This window comes from Chiloscyllium punctatum, chromosome 2, assembly GCF_047496795.1.
Source record: "Chiloscyllium punctatum isolate Juve2018m chromosome 2, sChiPun1.3, whole genome shotgun sequence".
NCBI classification, from domain to species: Eukaryota; Metazoa; Chordata; class Chondrichthyes; order Orectolobiformes; family Hemiscylliidae; genus Chiloscyllium; species Chiloscyllium punctatum.
The window spans coordinates 87,630,159-87,644,211 of NC_092740.1; the positions used below are offsets into that span (position 1 = coordinate 87,630,159).

Genomic DNA, 14,053 nt, shown 5'->3' on the forward strand with positions numbered 1-14,053 from the left:
CTGTAATTTTCCCAAAATTGAAGAATTGCTGTCCAATTTAGAATAGTGGTCGGCACTCGAAAGACAACAGACCAATTGGAGGCCCTCTAGCACTTGAAAAAATAACTGGTTTCTGATGTAAATGAAGGAAAATGCAAGAGGTTCTGGAGGGACCTTTCTCCAACGTTTCTTCTTTTGCAATAAGAAAAAGTACCTTTAGCAACTGGACCAGTACTGTAACTGAAGTCAGTTGGGGAGAGGCTGCAATCCCGCCTGGAGTCCAGGTTCCATGCATACTTCCAGAGATGACCTCAGGGTAGCCACACTTTTCCCTACTAACTATGGGACCAAGACACAAAGTAGGACATTCCAACCAGCCTCCAATTATTGACCATAACAGACCTTTAAATAGTTACACTTTTTGGTTGAGTCTTGCCATTCCCAATCATCCTCCACTGGTAATTCCCCCAAGGGTAGAATCAGAGTCTGGGAACTGGACCTGGCTGGCAGCTTGAATTTATTACCCACCTGCCTATTTCTCTGGTTTGCCCTATTGTGAGAAAAACATTCATTCCTAAATAGCTTTATTTTACGAGTGTACTGGAAAAATATTATCCACACGTATAGTTAAAACCTACTTGCTTTCAAACTTTTGTAGTAATTTAGAGGTTAGTTTGTGTTTTGCAATCTCTACCAGAGATATGATAATTGCGAAAGATTTTGAAGTTTTAAATCTTTTCATCACAGGTTTGTGTCGCTTAACATTTTACAAGATAGATAAAGAAATCTTGTGCTTAATATTCAAATAATCGATTCTTTGCAGGCTTGCATTTTTTGAAATCCGTTATCAGTTTTATACTACACAACAACTTCAGTGGGAGGTACTCCGACATTACTCCAAGCAGGTATGTACAATATTTCATGTGCAGGTTTAAATATTATTAATAATCCCCAGTACAAGTAGTTATAATAATTTGTTTTCAAACAATTTCTGATTCTCTCCCTCTAGGCAATCAAGCAATTGTATGTGCTTGTACTTGGACTAGATGTCTTAGGCAATCCTTTTGGTTTAATCAGAGATCTATCAGAAGGAGTTGAAGCCTTTTTCTATGAACCTTATCAGGTCAGATTTCAAGATTTCAATTTATAAACTACTTAATACATAAGATCTTTATTTGGAATTCTCTAGTCATATGTAAATCAAATGTAATTTACAAGATGTATTATTTTGTGTGCATATTTCTATACACAGCAAATCAGTGATATTTTTTGTCAAATTTAGGTAGTATGTGCTAGTTTTTTTAAGGTCTGTGACTAGAAGATGACTCGATCCTTTATCATTGGATTTATTGCATTGTGATGCATTATTTTTTCTTATCATTTGAATTCTATTTACCTTTTGAAAATTAAGAAATAATTTAAGCATTTTATGAAATAATTGCATCAAATTTTATATGGTGCATTGTTACAATGACATTATAGTCTTAACATAAAATTCGCTGAAGATTATCACATCTTATCCTTAATTAAGCCTCCCCAGCTGGCTGCAACAGTGTCAGTGAGGCTGTAATCGCACATTGATCTGACCATCTCCTCCTCTGCACCCTCATTTCAGATTTTCCACCTTAGTCCTACCCAGGCAGACTAGGACGCAGGTCAGGGTTATTGACCTGAGGGAGTTTTTAAAAAAATCAAGTTTGCATCATGCAGGAAGGCTATAAGTTGATTGTCTGGTGAGAATTGACCACTTTTTTTCCCTTTTACCAAAGTTAGGGAGTTACTCTAAAGAGCTAGGGAGCATGGGGACAGAGTAGTAATAACAGAGTTTATAATCCAAGCGGTTGGGCTAATGATTTGGTGGCATTGGTTCACATTCCATTATAGAATCTTGTGGAATTTATATTTAAGCAACTAATTAAAATTGAAGGCTACAACCAGTAATGAAGACAACCATTCATTGGAATGGTAGAAGGGAGGCCCTGGAGACAGTCACAGTACTAAAAAAAGGTACAAGGGGAGGATGAGTGGACACTAGATAGGATAGCTTGAAGAATAGAGAAAAAGTCTGAATGACATTACAGCAAAGTCATACCACATTGAGCAGAGGTGATGAGGGGAAGGCAGGTGATGTGGTGCACATGGACTTCCAAAAAGCCCTTGATACAGTGCTGGTACGAAGGGCTTATCATGAAAAACATTTGAGGACTCTGGGTCTGTACTTGATGGAGTTTAAAAGGATGAGGGGAGATCTCATTGAAACTGATAAAATACAGAGATCCATTGATAGAGTGGACTTGGAGAAGATGTGCCTACTAGCAGGGGAGGCTAGGATGGAAGGGCAAAGCCTCAGAGTGAATAGATGACCCTCTGAAACTGAGACAAGGAAGAATTTCTTCAACCAGAGTGTGGTGAATCTGTGGAACTCAGTGCTGCAGAAGGCTGTGGAGAGCATGGCATTGAGTGTATTTAAGAAAGAGAGACAGGTTCTTAATTAGTAAGTGATCAAGGATCAAGGGGGAGAAGACAGGAGAATGGGTTTGAAAAGCTTTTCTGCCATGATTGAATGGCAGAGCAGACTTGGTGGATTGAATGGTCTAATTCTGTTCCTATATCTTATGGTCTTATAGCCACAGACATGATTGTACAGAAAGTTCTAAGTCCTTGAATAAAATCAACAGAGACAATATAGCCACAAAAATGCCTGAGGCATGAGAAATAGAGCGATAGTTAATGGATTTTTTCTGTGCTGGAAGATGGTTTATTGTGGAGGCTCAGAATGGGAACTCCTGCTTTTCCTTAGATGTGTAAATGATGTAGATATTGGTGTGCAGGTGACAATTTCAAAGTTTATGGATGGCACAAACTTTTGAGGATTGTGAACTGAGAAAGACAGTATAAATTTTCCAGAGGACATTGACAAGTTGGTGAATGGACAGTTAGTTGACATATGAAGTTCAGTGTGGAGAAGTTTGAGGTGATTGACTTTGATGCAAAGAACATGGAGACAGTATAAAACAAAGGGTGTTATTCCAAAGTATATGCAGGAGAATGAGTCATTACAGGTGGCAGGACAGATAGAGAACGTGGTTAATAAATCATACAGTATTCTAGGCTTCATAAAAAGGGACATAAAATATAAGAGCAGGGCAGTTGTAATGAACTTGTAGAAGACACTGGCTGCACCTCAGCTGAAGTATTGTATATATAGTTCTGTGTGCTACACTGTAGGATAGATATAAATGAGTTGGAGAGAGTGCCGGTGTCCCTTATGAGAAGGTTCCAGGGTTCATATACTTCAGTTTTGAAGAAAGTTTGACTCTGTTTACCTTTGAGATAAAGCTAGGAGGAGATTTGATAGAAGTTTACAAAATTGTGACAATGTCAATAAGGTAAACTGTTCCTGTTCCTAAATGGATAAAGAATCAGAGGGCATGTTTCAAGTGTTTTGCAAAGGAAGAAGATGCAAAGTGAGAAAAAAAATTACACAGCAAGCTATTAGAATCTGGAATGCACTGTCAGCAAGTATGGTGGAAGCAGGTTTGATTGAGACATTCACAAGGGCAATAGATGATTGATTTAATTAGAAACAATGTGCAGGCTTATGGGGAAAAAGCAGGAGAGTAGCACTGAAATAAAATGCTGAAAGATCCAATGTGGACACACAAGACCAAATGACCACCACCTTCTCCATAACAGTTTAGTGATTCTGAGACCTGGGAAATGAAAGTCTTTTTGTTTGATAGTAAGGGTTAAATGAATTATTTTGATTAATCTCCCTATACTTAAGTAGAAAAAAGGATAGCGAGTGAGTCTTTGTTTTCTAATAAGTTTTATCAGCTACTGACCAGTAGAGTTGATAAAAGAAGTTGCCAGTGGGTATCGTTTATGTGGACTTTCAGAAGACTTTCAATAAGGTCCCATATAAGAGATTAGCATGTAAAATGAAAGCACATTGAATTGTTGGTAGTGTACTGAGATGGATAGAGAACTGATTGGCAGACCAGAAATAAAAAGAAAAAAAGAGGTATTTTAGGTGTTGGAGATGATTTCCTCTAATTCCAGGAGCAGCAATTACTGTTTTATATGATGTTGCATTGTTTTGGAACATTGGAGAAAAATAAAGGCAAAACAATGACACTTTTGAAAAGGAGAGGGACAGACAAAGGCAGCACATCGTCAGGTCAGTGCAGGAGGGAGAGAGAGAGAGAGAGAGAGAGAGACAAAGAAACCCACACTGCTAACCGACACAGCAGTGAACCTTTGCTGTTGAATTCATGTGTCGCTGGACATCGGAGTGCGTCTGGGAAAATTAACGAACAGTGAAATTCACAACTAATTTTGGAGGAAACCTGTTTGGGAGAGATCACAGCGCAGAAACAGATAAGTGAATAGTTTTAAGTATAGCCTTGCTGTAAATCTACAATAGTGAGTAGAGTGGGTTCTTTCTTGATTACGTGTTTTATTTGAGATATGTCTCTTGATTAATGTTAAAAATGTAAGCCATACGTATTAAGTTAGCCTGGAGCAGTGTTTGTAGAGCAATAAGATGGTGCTATTTTCTGGGTCTGTCGACTGGAAGAAGCAAAAATGGCCCTGAGTAGAGTCGTATGCTCTTTTTGTCAGATGTGGGAGTTTAGGGAGACTTTATGTTTTACTGAGGATTATATCTGCAATAAATGCTGTTGGTTACGAATCCTATCAGATCGAATGGATCAGTTAGAGGCAATGAGGAATTTACAAGAGGAAGGTGGTGTGATGGGTGGCACTTATAGGAAGGGAGAAAAGTCACAGATGCAGTCACATAGATGAGCTAACTCCTGGAAAGGTAAGAGAGGTAGGCAGCTAGTGCAGGAGGCTTCTGTGGCTATCCCCATTTCTTGGGAAATAAGGCAGGGCAGGCGACTGAGGTGTCAGTGGGGGAGCACTTTGTGGCCAGCGACCATAACTCTATTAGTTTTAAAATAGTGATGGAAAAGGATAGAGTAGATCTAAAAATTGAAGTTCTAAATTGGAGGAGGGCTAATTTTGACAGTATTAGGCAAGAACTTTCAAAAGCTGATTGGGGACAGATGTTCGTAGGTAAAGGGATGGCTGGAAAATGGGAAGCCTTCAGAAATGAGATAATGAGCGCCCAGAGACAGTATATTCCTGTTAGGGTGAAAGGATAGGCTGCTGAGTGTAGGGAATGCTGGGTGACTAGAGAAATTGAGAGTTTGGTTAAGAAAAAGAAGAAAGCATATGTAGGTATAGCCAGGCAGGATCGAGTGACTTCCTTGGAAGAGTATAAATGGGGTAGGTGTATACTTAAGAGGGAAATCAGGAAGGCAAAAAGGGAACATGAGATAGCTTTGGCAAATAGAATTAAGGAGAATCTAAAGAGATTTTACAAATACATTAACGACAAAAGGCTAACTAGGGAGAGAATAGGCCCTCTCAAAGATCAGCATGGCGTCCTTTGTGTGGAGCTGCAGGAGATGGGGCAGATACTAAATGAGTATTTTGCATCAGTATTTACTGTAGAAAAGGACATTGTGGATGTAGAATGTAAGGAAATAGATGGTGACATCTTGAAAAATGTACATATTACAGAGGAGAAAGTGCTGGATATTTTGAAATGCACAGAAGTGGATAAATCCCCAGGACCCGGTCAGGAGTACCCTAGAGTTCTATGGGAAACTAGGGAAGTGATTTCTGGGCCCCTTGCTGAGATATTCGTACCATTGATAGTCACAGGTGAGTTGCCAGAAGACTGGAGGTTGACTAACGTGATGCCACTGTTTAAGAAAGGTGGTAAGGACAAGCCAGGGAACTATAGACTGGTGAGCCTGACATCGATGGTGGGCAAGTTGTTGGACGAAATCCTGAGGGACAAGATATACATGTATAGGAAATCATGTCTCATGAACTTGATTGAGTTTTTTGAAGAAGTAACAAAGAGGATGGATGAGGGCAGAGCGGTTGATGTGATCTATATGGACTTCAGTAAGGTGTTCGACAAGGTTCCCCAAGGGAGACTGGTGAGCAAGGTTAGATCATATTAAATACAGGGAGAACTAGCCATTTGGATACAGAATTGGCTTGAAGATAGAAGTCAGAGGGTGGTGGTGGAGTGTTGTTTTCCAGACGGGAGGCCTGTGACCAGTGGAGTGCCACTACTTTTCATTATTTATATAAATGATTTGGATGTGAGTATAAGAGGTACAGTTAGTAAGTTTGTAGAGGACACCAAAATTGGAGGTGTAGTGGACAGCAAAGAAGATTACTACAGATTACAACTGGATCTTGATCAAATGGACCAATGGTCTGATGAATGGCAGATGGATTTTAATTTAGATAAATGGGAGGTACTGCATTTTGGAAAAGCAAATCTTAGCAAGACTTATACACTTAATGGTAAGGTCTTAGGGAGTGTTGCTGAACAGAGACTTTAGAGTGCAGGTTTATAGTTCCTTGAAAGTAGAGTCACAGGTAGCTAAGATAGTGAAGAAGGCATTTGGTATGCTTTCCTTTATTGGTCAGAGTATTGAGTACAGGAGTTGGAAGGTCATACAGGACATTGGATAGGCCACTTTGGAATATTGCGCACAATTCTGGTGTCCCTCCTATCAAAAGGATGTTGTGAAACTTGAAAGGGTTCAGAAAAGATTTGCAAGAATGTTGGCAGGGTTGGAGGATTGACCTATAGGGAGAGGTTGAATAAGCTGGGGCTGTTTTTTTCCTGGAGCGTCAGAGGCTGAGGGGTGACGTTATCGAGATTTATAAAATCATGAGAGGCATGGATAGGAGGCATGGAGAGGCATGGACAAAGTCTTTTTCCGTGGGGTGGGGGAATCCAGAACTAGAGGACATAGGTTTATGGTGAGAGGGGAAAGATATAAAAGAGAGGTAAGGGGCAACCTTTTCACGCAGAGGGTGGTACATGTTTGGAATGAGCTGCCAGAGGAAGTGGTGGAGGCTGGTGCGATTGCAACATGTTAAAGGCATCTGGAAGGAAATGTGATTAGGAATGGTATGGAGGGATATTGGCCAGGTGTTGGCAAGTGGGACTAGATTAGGTTGGGATATCTGGTCGGCATGGATGAGTTGGACGGAAGGGTCTGTTTCTGTGCTGTACATCTCTGTGACTGTAATAGATGGGTCATTTTTCCAGTGGCAGCCAGTAATTAGTGGGGTGCTGAAGGGATCAGTGCTTGGAAACCAGGTATTCACAAAAAATGTTCAGGATTTAGACAAGGAAACTATAACAAGACTAGTTAGGGTAAACACAGGGAAATCACTCATGACCAGGGAGAGCAGGATAACAGTTCACTGTTGGGGTTTGCAACAGAGATTCAAAATTTCATCATCGAGAGGGTGGTGAACCTGTGGAATTCTCAGTCTCAACCTCTTTCTATGACAGCAACATTGAACATTTTCAAAGAGAAGTTGAGTATATTCCTTCGAACTAAAGGGATCAAAAGGTATACAGTGAAAGCAGGAGCAGGGTACTGAGTAGGTTGATCAGCCATGATTATATTGAATGGTGGAGCTGGTACTAAAAACTGAATGGCCTATCCCTGTTCCTGTTCCTATTTTCTATATTTATTATGGACAGTGGAATGACAGGACTGCTGAACTTCCTGACGAGTATGTCATATGTAAATGGAAATTCAGGATATTCTCTTTTTTTCTGGGACAACAACATTTGTAGGAATTGTCAGCCGCTGCAGGTTGAGCTGTAGCATATCTACCAGGTTGGCAGCTTCATGAATAGCATATTTACAAATATGGTCACCTGTAGCTTAACAGAATGCAAGAACAGAAATGGGTAATCACCAAGCAGATAAGAAGAAACAAGCAGCCTGCCTTGACTACATGAGTACTTTTCAACTGGTATTTGATTAATTTGATGGTTCATCTGGCAAGTGCTGCCAACAGCTTAGCTGTACATGAAGATCTGAAGTTAAATAAGTTTAGAAGAGCAGTAGTGACAGGAGATTCAATAGTTAAGAGAACATACAGGCAGCTTTGTGACTGTGGTTACAAATCCAGAGTGGTTTGTTGACTCCATGTTACAAAAGTCAAGGATATCACTAACTGGCTGCTGAATATCCAGAGAGTAGAGGATCAGCAACTAGCAGTTTTGGTTTACATCAACAGTTATATAGGTGGGAAAAATTATGTAGCCTTGCAGTCAGAATTTTTGGAGCTACGTAAGACATAGCAGTAGAAGTAAGCCAGTTAGTCCATCAAGTCTGCTCTGCAATTCAATGAGTCATGCCTGAGCTCCTAACCCTTAATTCCACTTTCCTGCCTTTTCACTATGAGCCTTGATTTCCTTGTTGATTAAAAAACTGTTAGTCTCAGCCTTGAATATATTTAATGACACTGCCTCAACAGCCCTCTATGGTAAAGAATTCCACAGATTGACTGAGAGAAGAAATTCTTCCCCATTTGCATCTTAGATGAGCAACTCCCTTATTCTGAGGTTATTCCTCTGGTCCTAGACTTTCCCAAAAGGGAAAGTAGCCTTTCTGCTACTACTCTGCAAAGTCCTTTTAAGAATGTTTGATGAGGTCCTCTCTCATTTTTGTTATATTGCGAATACAGAACGAGATGGGAAGTTAGCAACCACGACCTTCAGGGATATGCCTTGTTACACTGCAAATGAGTATAGAAATAGCAAATGATTACTAAGAGAGCTGGTGCAGAAGGAAGGGCTTTAGGCTCTTGGGACACTAGGTTCAGTTCTTAGTGATCTGGGATGTTGGATGTGTTGCTCCTAAAAACAATTGCTCCTAATTGCCATAACCAATTTCCTTGTGAAGTGATTTGTTAATACTTCTGGTAAGGCTTTAAACTGTGTTTGAGAACCACATAGCAACAATTAATAGCTGTACCAAGGTGCAAAGGATATTTGTAGACAGAGACAAAGCTAGAATAGGACATAGCCAGGTATTACCTATTCATTAAGAAGGAAAAGAATGAAATCTACATTAGAGTTGCAATGCATGTAAATGAATGTGCAGAGAGTAGTAAATAAAGTTGAGAAACAGAAACACAGAAAGCCACATGGAAATACAAAGTGCTGGTAACAAAGACCAGCTCAAAGAAAGGCAAGACTGGATATTAAATATCCTTGAATGCTAGATGTTCAGGAAATATTGAGTAGGAAGAGGTATCTGTGTTGATTAAGGAAAACAATGCAGTGTTGAAAAGAGAGGAAGTCACAAAAAGACCAAGAACAGAGTTGATACAATCAGAGGTAATTATTGATTAGTGTAATCTATAGGCCACCATTTAGTTGGAAAGATGTATAGAGCTAAGTTTGCATGGAAATTACAGAGAAATATCATAGTTATAAAGAGCTGCCAGAGGAAGTGATGGAGACTGGTACATTTGCAACATTTAAAAGGTATTTGGATGGGTTATATGAATAGGAAGGGTTTGGAGGGATATGGGCCGGGTGCTGGCAGGTGGGACTAGATTGGGTTGGGATATCTGATCAGCATGAACGGGTTAGACCGAAGGTTCTGTTTCCATGCTGTACATCTCTATGACTCTATGACAGAGAGAAATGAGTAGGAAATATTCTATAGCATATGTTCCCAGTCTAAGAAGGAACTAGGTTTTGCTGGACATGGTTCTTGGAAATTAAGCGATTTAAATAGATAATGTATCAGTAGAGAAATATTTAGGAGTCAGTGATTGTTGTACCAAAAGGTTTTTAAAATGTCCTATGGAAAAGGACAAGGAGCAATACTAGATTAGAACAATTAACAAGGGAAATTCAAATTTACTGGTGTGAAAAATTAGGAGTAACTGTGACTGAAGAAAGGGCTACCTTTAAAGAGATCTCAGATGCAGTCAAGGTAAGTTCTTGTCAAGAGAAAAACAAGGCAAACAATTTGAGTTTCCTGGACAGCATAAGTGGTATTAAGATGAAACAGAAAATCTGTGCTCAATTGTATTATCCACTGAACAATGTAGAAGGTTCAGAGGGAATTTACAAAGCAAATGAGGAAATCAAAGAGAAACTGAAGCGAGACAATCATATAAAATGGAATCCAGAAATCTTCTATGAGCATGTAAATAATAAGAGTGTGGTAAGGAGTGGTTAGGAATCAAAAAGTAGATTTATACATGTAGACAAAGGCATGAATCAGTTACTAAATGAGTAGTTTGCACCTGCCTTTACCAAGGAGACAGATACAGATCAGGTGATGGTGAAAGATTAAATCATTCTGACACTTTTAAAGAGTTTAAAATTGATGATCTAGGATAGGCTGTGTGTATTTAAATTTGATACCGTATTCGGACTGACCATAGATATAGGAGCAGAGATAGAATATGGATGAAATGTATCCAGTGATACTGAATGAAATGAGTGGAAAATTTGGAGGTACTCGCCACAATTTTTTCCCAAGACTTTGAGAGGTCATGCCAGAAGACTGGAGAATTGAAAATTGTTGAGAAGGAGGGTGCAAACATAAGCCCAACAACTGCAAGTCAATCATTTTATCTTTAGTGATGGGGAACCTTCTAGAAATGACAATTCAGGGGAAAATTAATTGTCAGTTGGACAAATATGAGTTAATTAAGAAGAGCCAACATGAATTTGTTGAGCGAAAACCATTTTAACTAGCTTGTTTGAGTTTTCTGGTTATATAACAGAAAAGGTTAATAAGGGTAATGCTGCTGTTATAGTGTATGCCAAAAGAGACAATAATGTGCTGCAGAACACAACCTTTGAACAAAGTTAGAGCTGACGGAATAAAAGAATCAAAGTGCAGTGTGAGCAATATTTCAGATTTGAGAAACTTTTACACAGCAGCCATTGGTGCTAAAACACTACTGTTTCTACTGTATATTAATGACCTATATCTTGGCTTACTGGAACAAGTTCTAATTTTTTGAATAACATGAAACTTGAAAATGTTGTGATATGTAATGAAGGTAGATTAGATTCCCTACAGTGTGGAAACAGGCCCTTCGGCCCAACAAGTCCACACCGACCCTCGGAAGAGTAACCCACCCAGACACATTTCCCTCTGTCTAATGCACTAATAGGCAATATGGAATGGCCAATTCACCTGACCTGCACATCTTTAGACTGTGGGAGGAAACCGGAGCACCCGGAGGAAACCCACGCAGACACGGGGAGAACGTGCAAACTCCACACAAACGGTTGACCGATGCCCATATCAAACCTGGGTCCCTGGTGATGTGAGACAGCAGTGCTAACCACTGAGCCACCATGCGTAATACAGAACTTCAAACAAATGTAGACTGATTCACAGAATGGGCAGACATTTAATTCAGGGAGGTGTGTGAGAGTCACTTTGGTAGGAAGAATATGGAGACAGTACAAAATAAGGGAGCAGAGGAAGCTGGCAGGAGAGCTTATGAGAATAATAAATAAAGCATTCAGTATCCTGGACTTTATCAATAGAGATATAGAGTATCAAAGCAGGAAAGTTATATTCACACTGGTTTGATTAAAACTGAATGGTTCCAGGGATAAGAAACTTTGGTTATATACAAAGGTTGACAAAATTGGAACTGGTCTTTTGAGTAAAGAATATTGAGATTTGATGTAGATATTGTCACAAAGCTGATCCTTTTTTTCTAAAAGCTGTTCCTTTTCTCAAGGATGCTGTGTCCTTGATATTTTTCAGAGGGTTCATAAAATAGTCCAGGCTCTAAAACGACTGGTTTGGTACAGAGATGAAAGGGTTTACTGAGAGGCCTTTTGTTAATATGTAAACAGGTGAGACATTAGGCCACGGCTTTCATGTTTTGGAAGTAATCTGTATACTGAGAGGGGAGTGGTCAGTCCTGAAAGCTGAAGTTCTGTTTGAGTCAGTTCCAGCAGTGGGCTGTGTGGAAACAAGCTGCTCGACTCTCTCTCCTTCTACCCTTCTAATTTTGACCTTTCAGCCTTTGTTTCATTTTTGCCCTGGGTTTAAGGGGTTTGTTTATTGGGACTGTTGCACATATTTTCAGAACAGTGTAATTAAGTCTAGTATGGATAGACTGTGGATATTTTGTATTCTGTTATAGAGTCATAGAGATGTATAGCATGGAAACAGACCCTTCGGTCCAACCCGACCATGCCGACCAGATATCCCAACCCAATCTAGTCCCACCTACCAGCACCTGGCCCATATCCCTCCAAACCCTTCCTATTCATATACCCATCCAAATGCCTCTTAAATGTTGCAATTGTACCAGCCTCCACCACTTCCTCTGTCAGCTCGTTCCATACACGTACCACCCTCTGCGTGAAAACGTTGCCCCTTAGGTCTCTTTTATATCTTTCCCCTCTCACCCTAAAACTATGCCCTCTAGTTCTGGACTCCCCGACCCCAGGGAAAAGACTCTGTCTATTTATCCTATCCATGCCCCTCATAATTTTGTAAACCTTGATAGGTCACCCCTCAGCCTCCGACGCTCCAGGGAAAACAGCCCCAGCCTGTTCAGCCTCTCCCTTTGGCTGAAATCCTCCAAGCCTGGCAACATCCTTGTAAATCTTTTCTGAACCCTTTCAAGTTTCACAACATCTTTCCGATAGGAAGGAGACCAGAATTGCACGCAATATTCCAACAATGGCCTAACCAATGTCCTGTACAGCCGCAACATGACCTCCCAACTCCTGTACTCAATACTCTGACCAATAAAGGAAAGCATACCAAACACCTTCTTCACTATCCTATCTACCTGCGACTCCACTTTCATGGAGCTATGAACCTGCACTCCAACGTTTCTTTGTTCAGCAACATTCCCTAAGACCTTACCATTAAGTGTATAAGTCCTGCTAAGATTTGCTTTCCCAAAATGCAGCACCTCTCATTTATCTGAATGAAACTCCATCTGCCACTTCTCAGCCCATTGGCCCGTCTGGTCCAGATCCTGTTGTAATCGGAGGTAATCCTCTTCGCTGTCCACTATATGTCCAATTTTGGTGTCATCTGCAAATTTACTAACTGTGCCTCTTATGCTCGCATTGAAATCATTTATGTAAATGACAAAATGTAGAGGGCCCAGCACCGATCCTTGTGGCACTCCACTGGTCACAGGCCTCCAGTCTGAAAAACAACCCTCCACCACCACCCTCTGTCTTTTTCCTTTGAGCCAGTTCTGTATCCAAATGGCTAGTTCTCCCTGTATTCTGTGAGATCTAACCTTGCTAATCAGTCTCCCATGGGGAAACTTGTCGAATGCCTTTCTGAAGTCCATATCGATCACATCTACTGTTCTGCCCTCATCAATCTTCTTTGATACTTCTTTTTCAAAAAATTCAATCAAGTTTGTGAGACATGATTTCCCATACACAAAGCCATGTTTACTATCCCTAATCAGTCCTGACCTTTCCAAATACATGTACATCCTGTCCCTCAGGATTCCCTCCAACAACTTGCCCACCACCGAGGTCACGCTATAGTTCCCTGGCTTGTCTTTACCACCCTTCTTAAACAGTGGCACCACGTTTGTCAAACTCCAGTCTTCTGGCACCTCACCTGTTACTATCCTTGTGTTTCATTCCGTAATTTTGTGAATACATTTTTGTCTGTTTTAAAACCTGGTCGTTAACCTAGCTAACTTATTCCAGGTAATTTTGACAGTACACTTACCGAAACAAATAGCAAAGCTATGGTCTGGGCTGCCTGCTTAAGAATGTTTTGCGTGGTCTGGCCTAGTCCATAACAGATCGGGGACTCTTTGCGGGATTTAAACAGCGAGAGGTAGGTGCTAGTGGCTTTATTTCAGCACAGTAGCGCCTCGACATACGAACGACCCCGTTCACATACAAATTGGTTTACGAACAGGATTGTACGTAAAATTTTGCTTCAATGTACGTACGAAATTCAAGGTACGAACGCAAAAAGCCCGTGTGCAACCACATGGTTTCGTTGTTCTGCTTTGCTACGCGCTTGTTGAACGCAAAAGCTTTCGGGCCCCACGTGATCCCATTCAGTTTGTCTTTGGCGTGTGCGCTGTGAACAGCCGTCCAAGCATTCTTACGCTATCCAAACAATGGGAAAAATTGATTCAGTTAGCGAACTTTTCGGTTCGCGAACCGGGTCCTGGAACA

The 14,053-nt window shown here is 40.5% G+C and overlaps 1 protein-coding gene across 2 annotated transcripts in view; it reads left to right on the forward strand.

Annotated features, from left to right (window-relative positions):
* Positions 1 to 14,053, forward strand: part of vps13a (vacuolar protein sorting 13 homolog A) — a 419,442-nt gene that overhangs the window by 333,638 nt on the left and 71,751 nt on the right. For both annotated transcript variants that reach the window (XM_072585252.1, XM_072585262.1), the window contains exons 62-63: positions 803 to 884; positions 989 to 1,102. In XM_072585252.1, the coding sequence (XP_072441353.1) occupies positions 803 to 884; positions 989 to 1,102 (196 nt within the window). The remainder of the gene's footprint in view (positions 1 to 802; positions 885 to 988; positions 1,103 to 14,053) is intronic.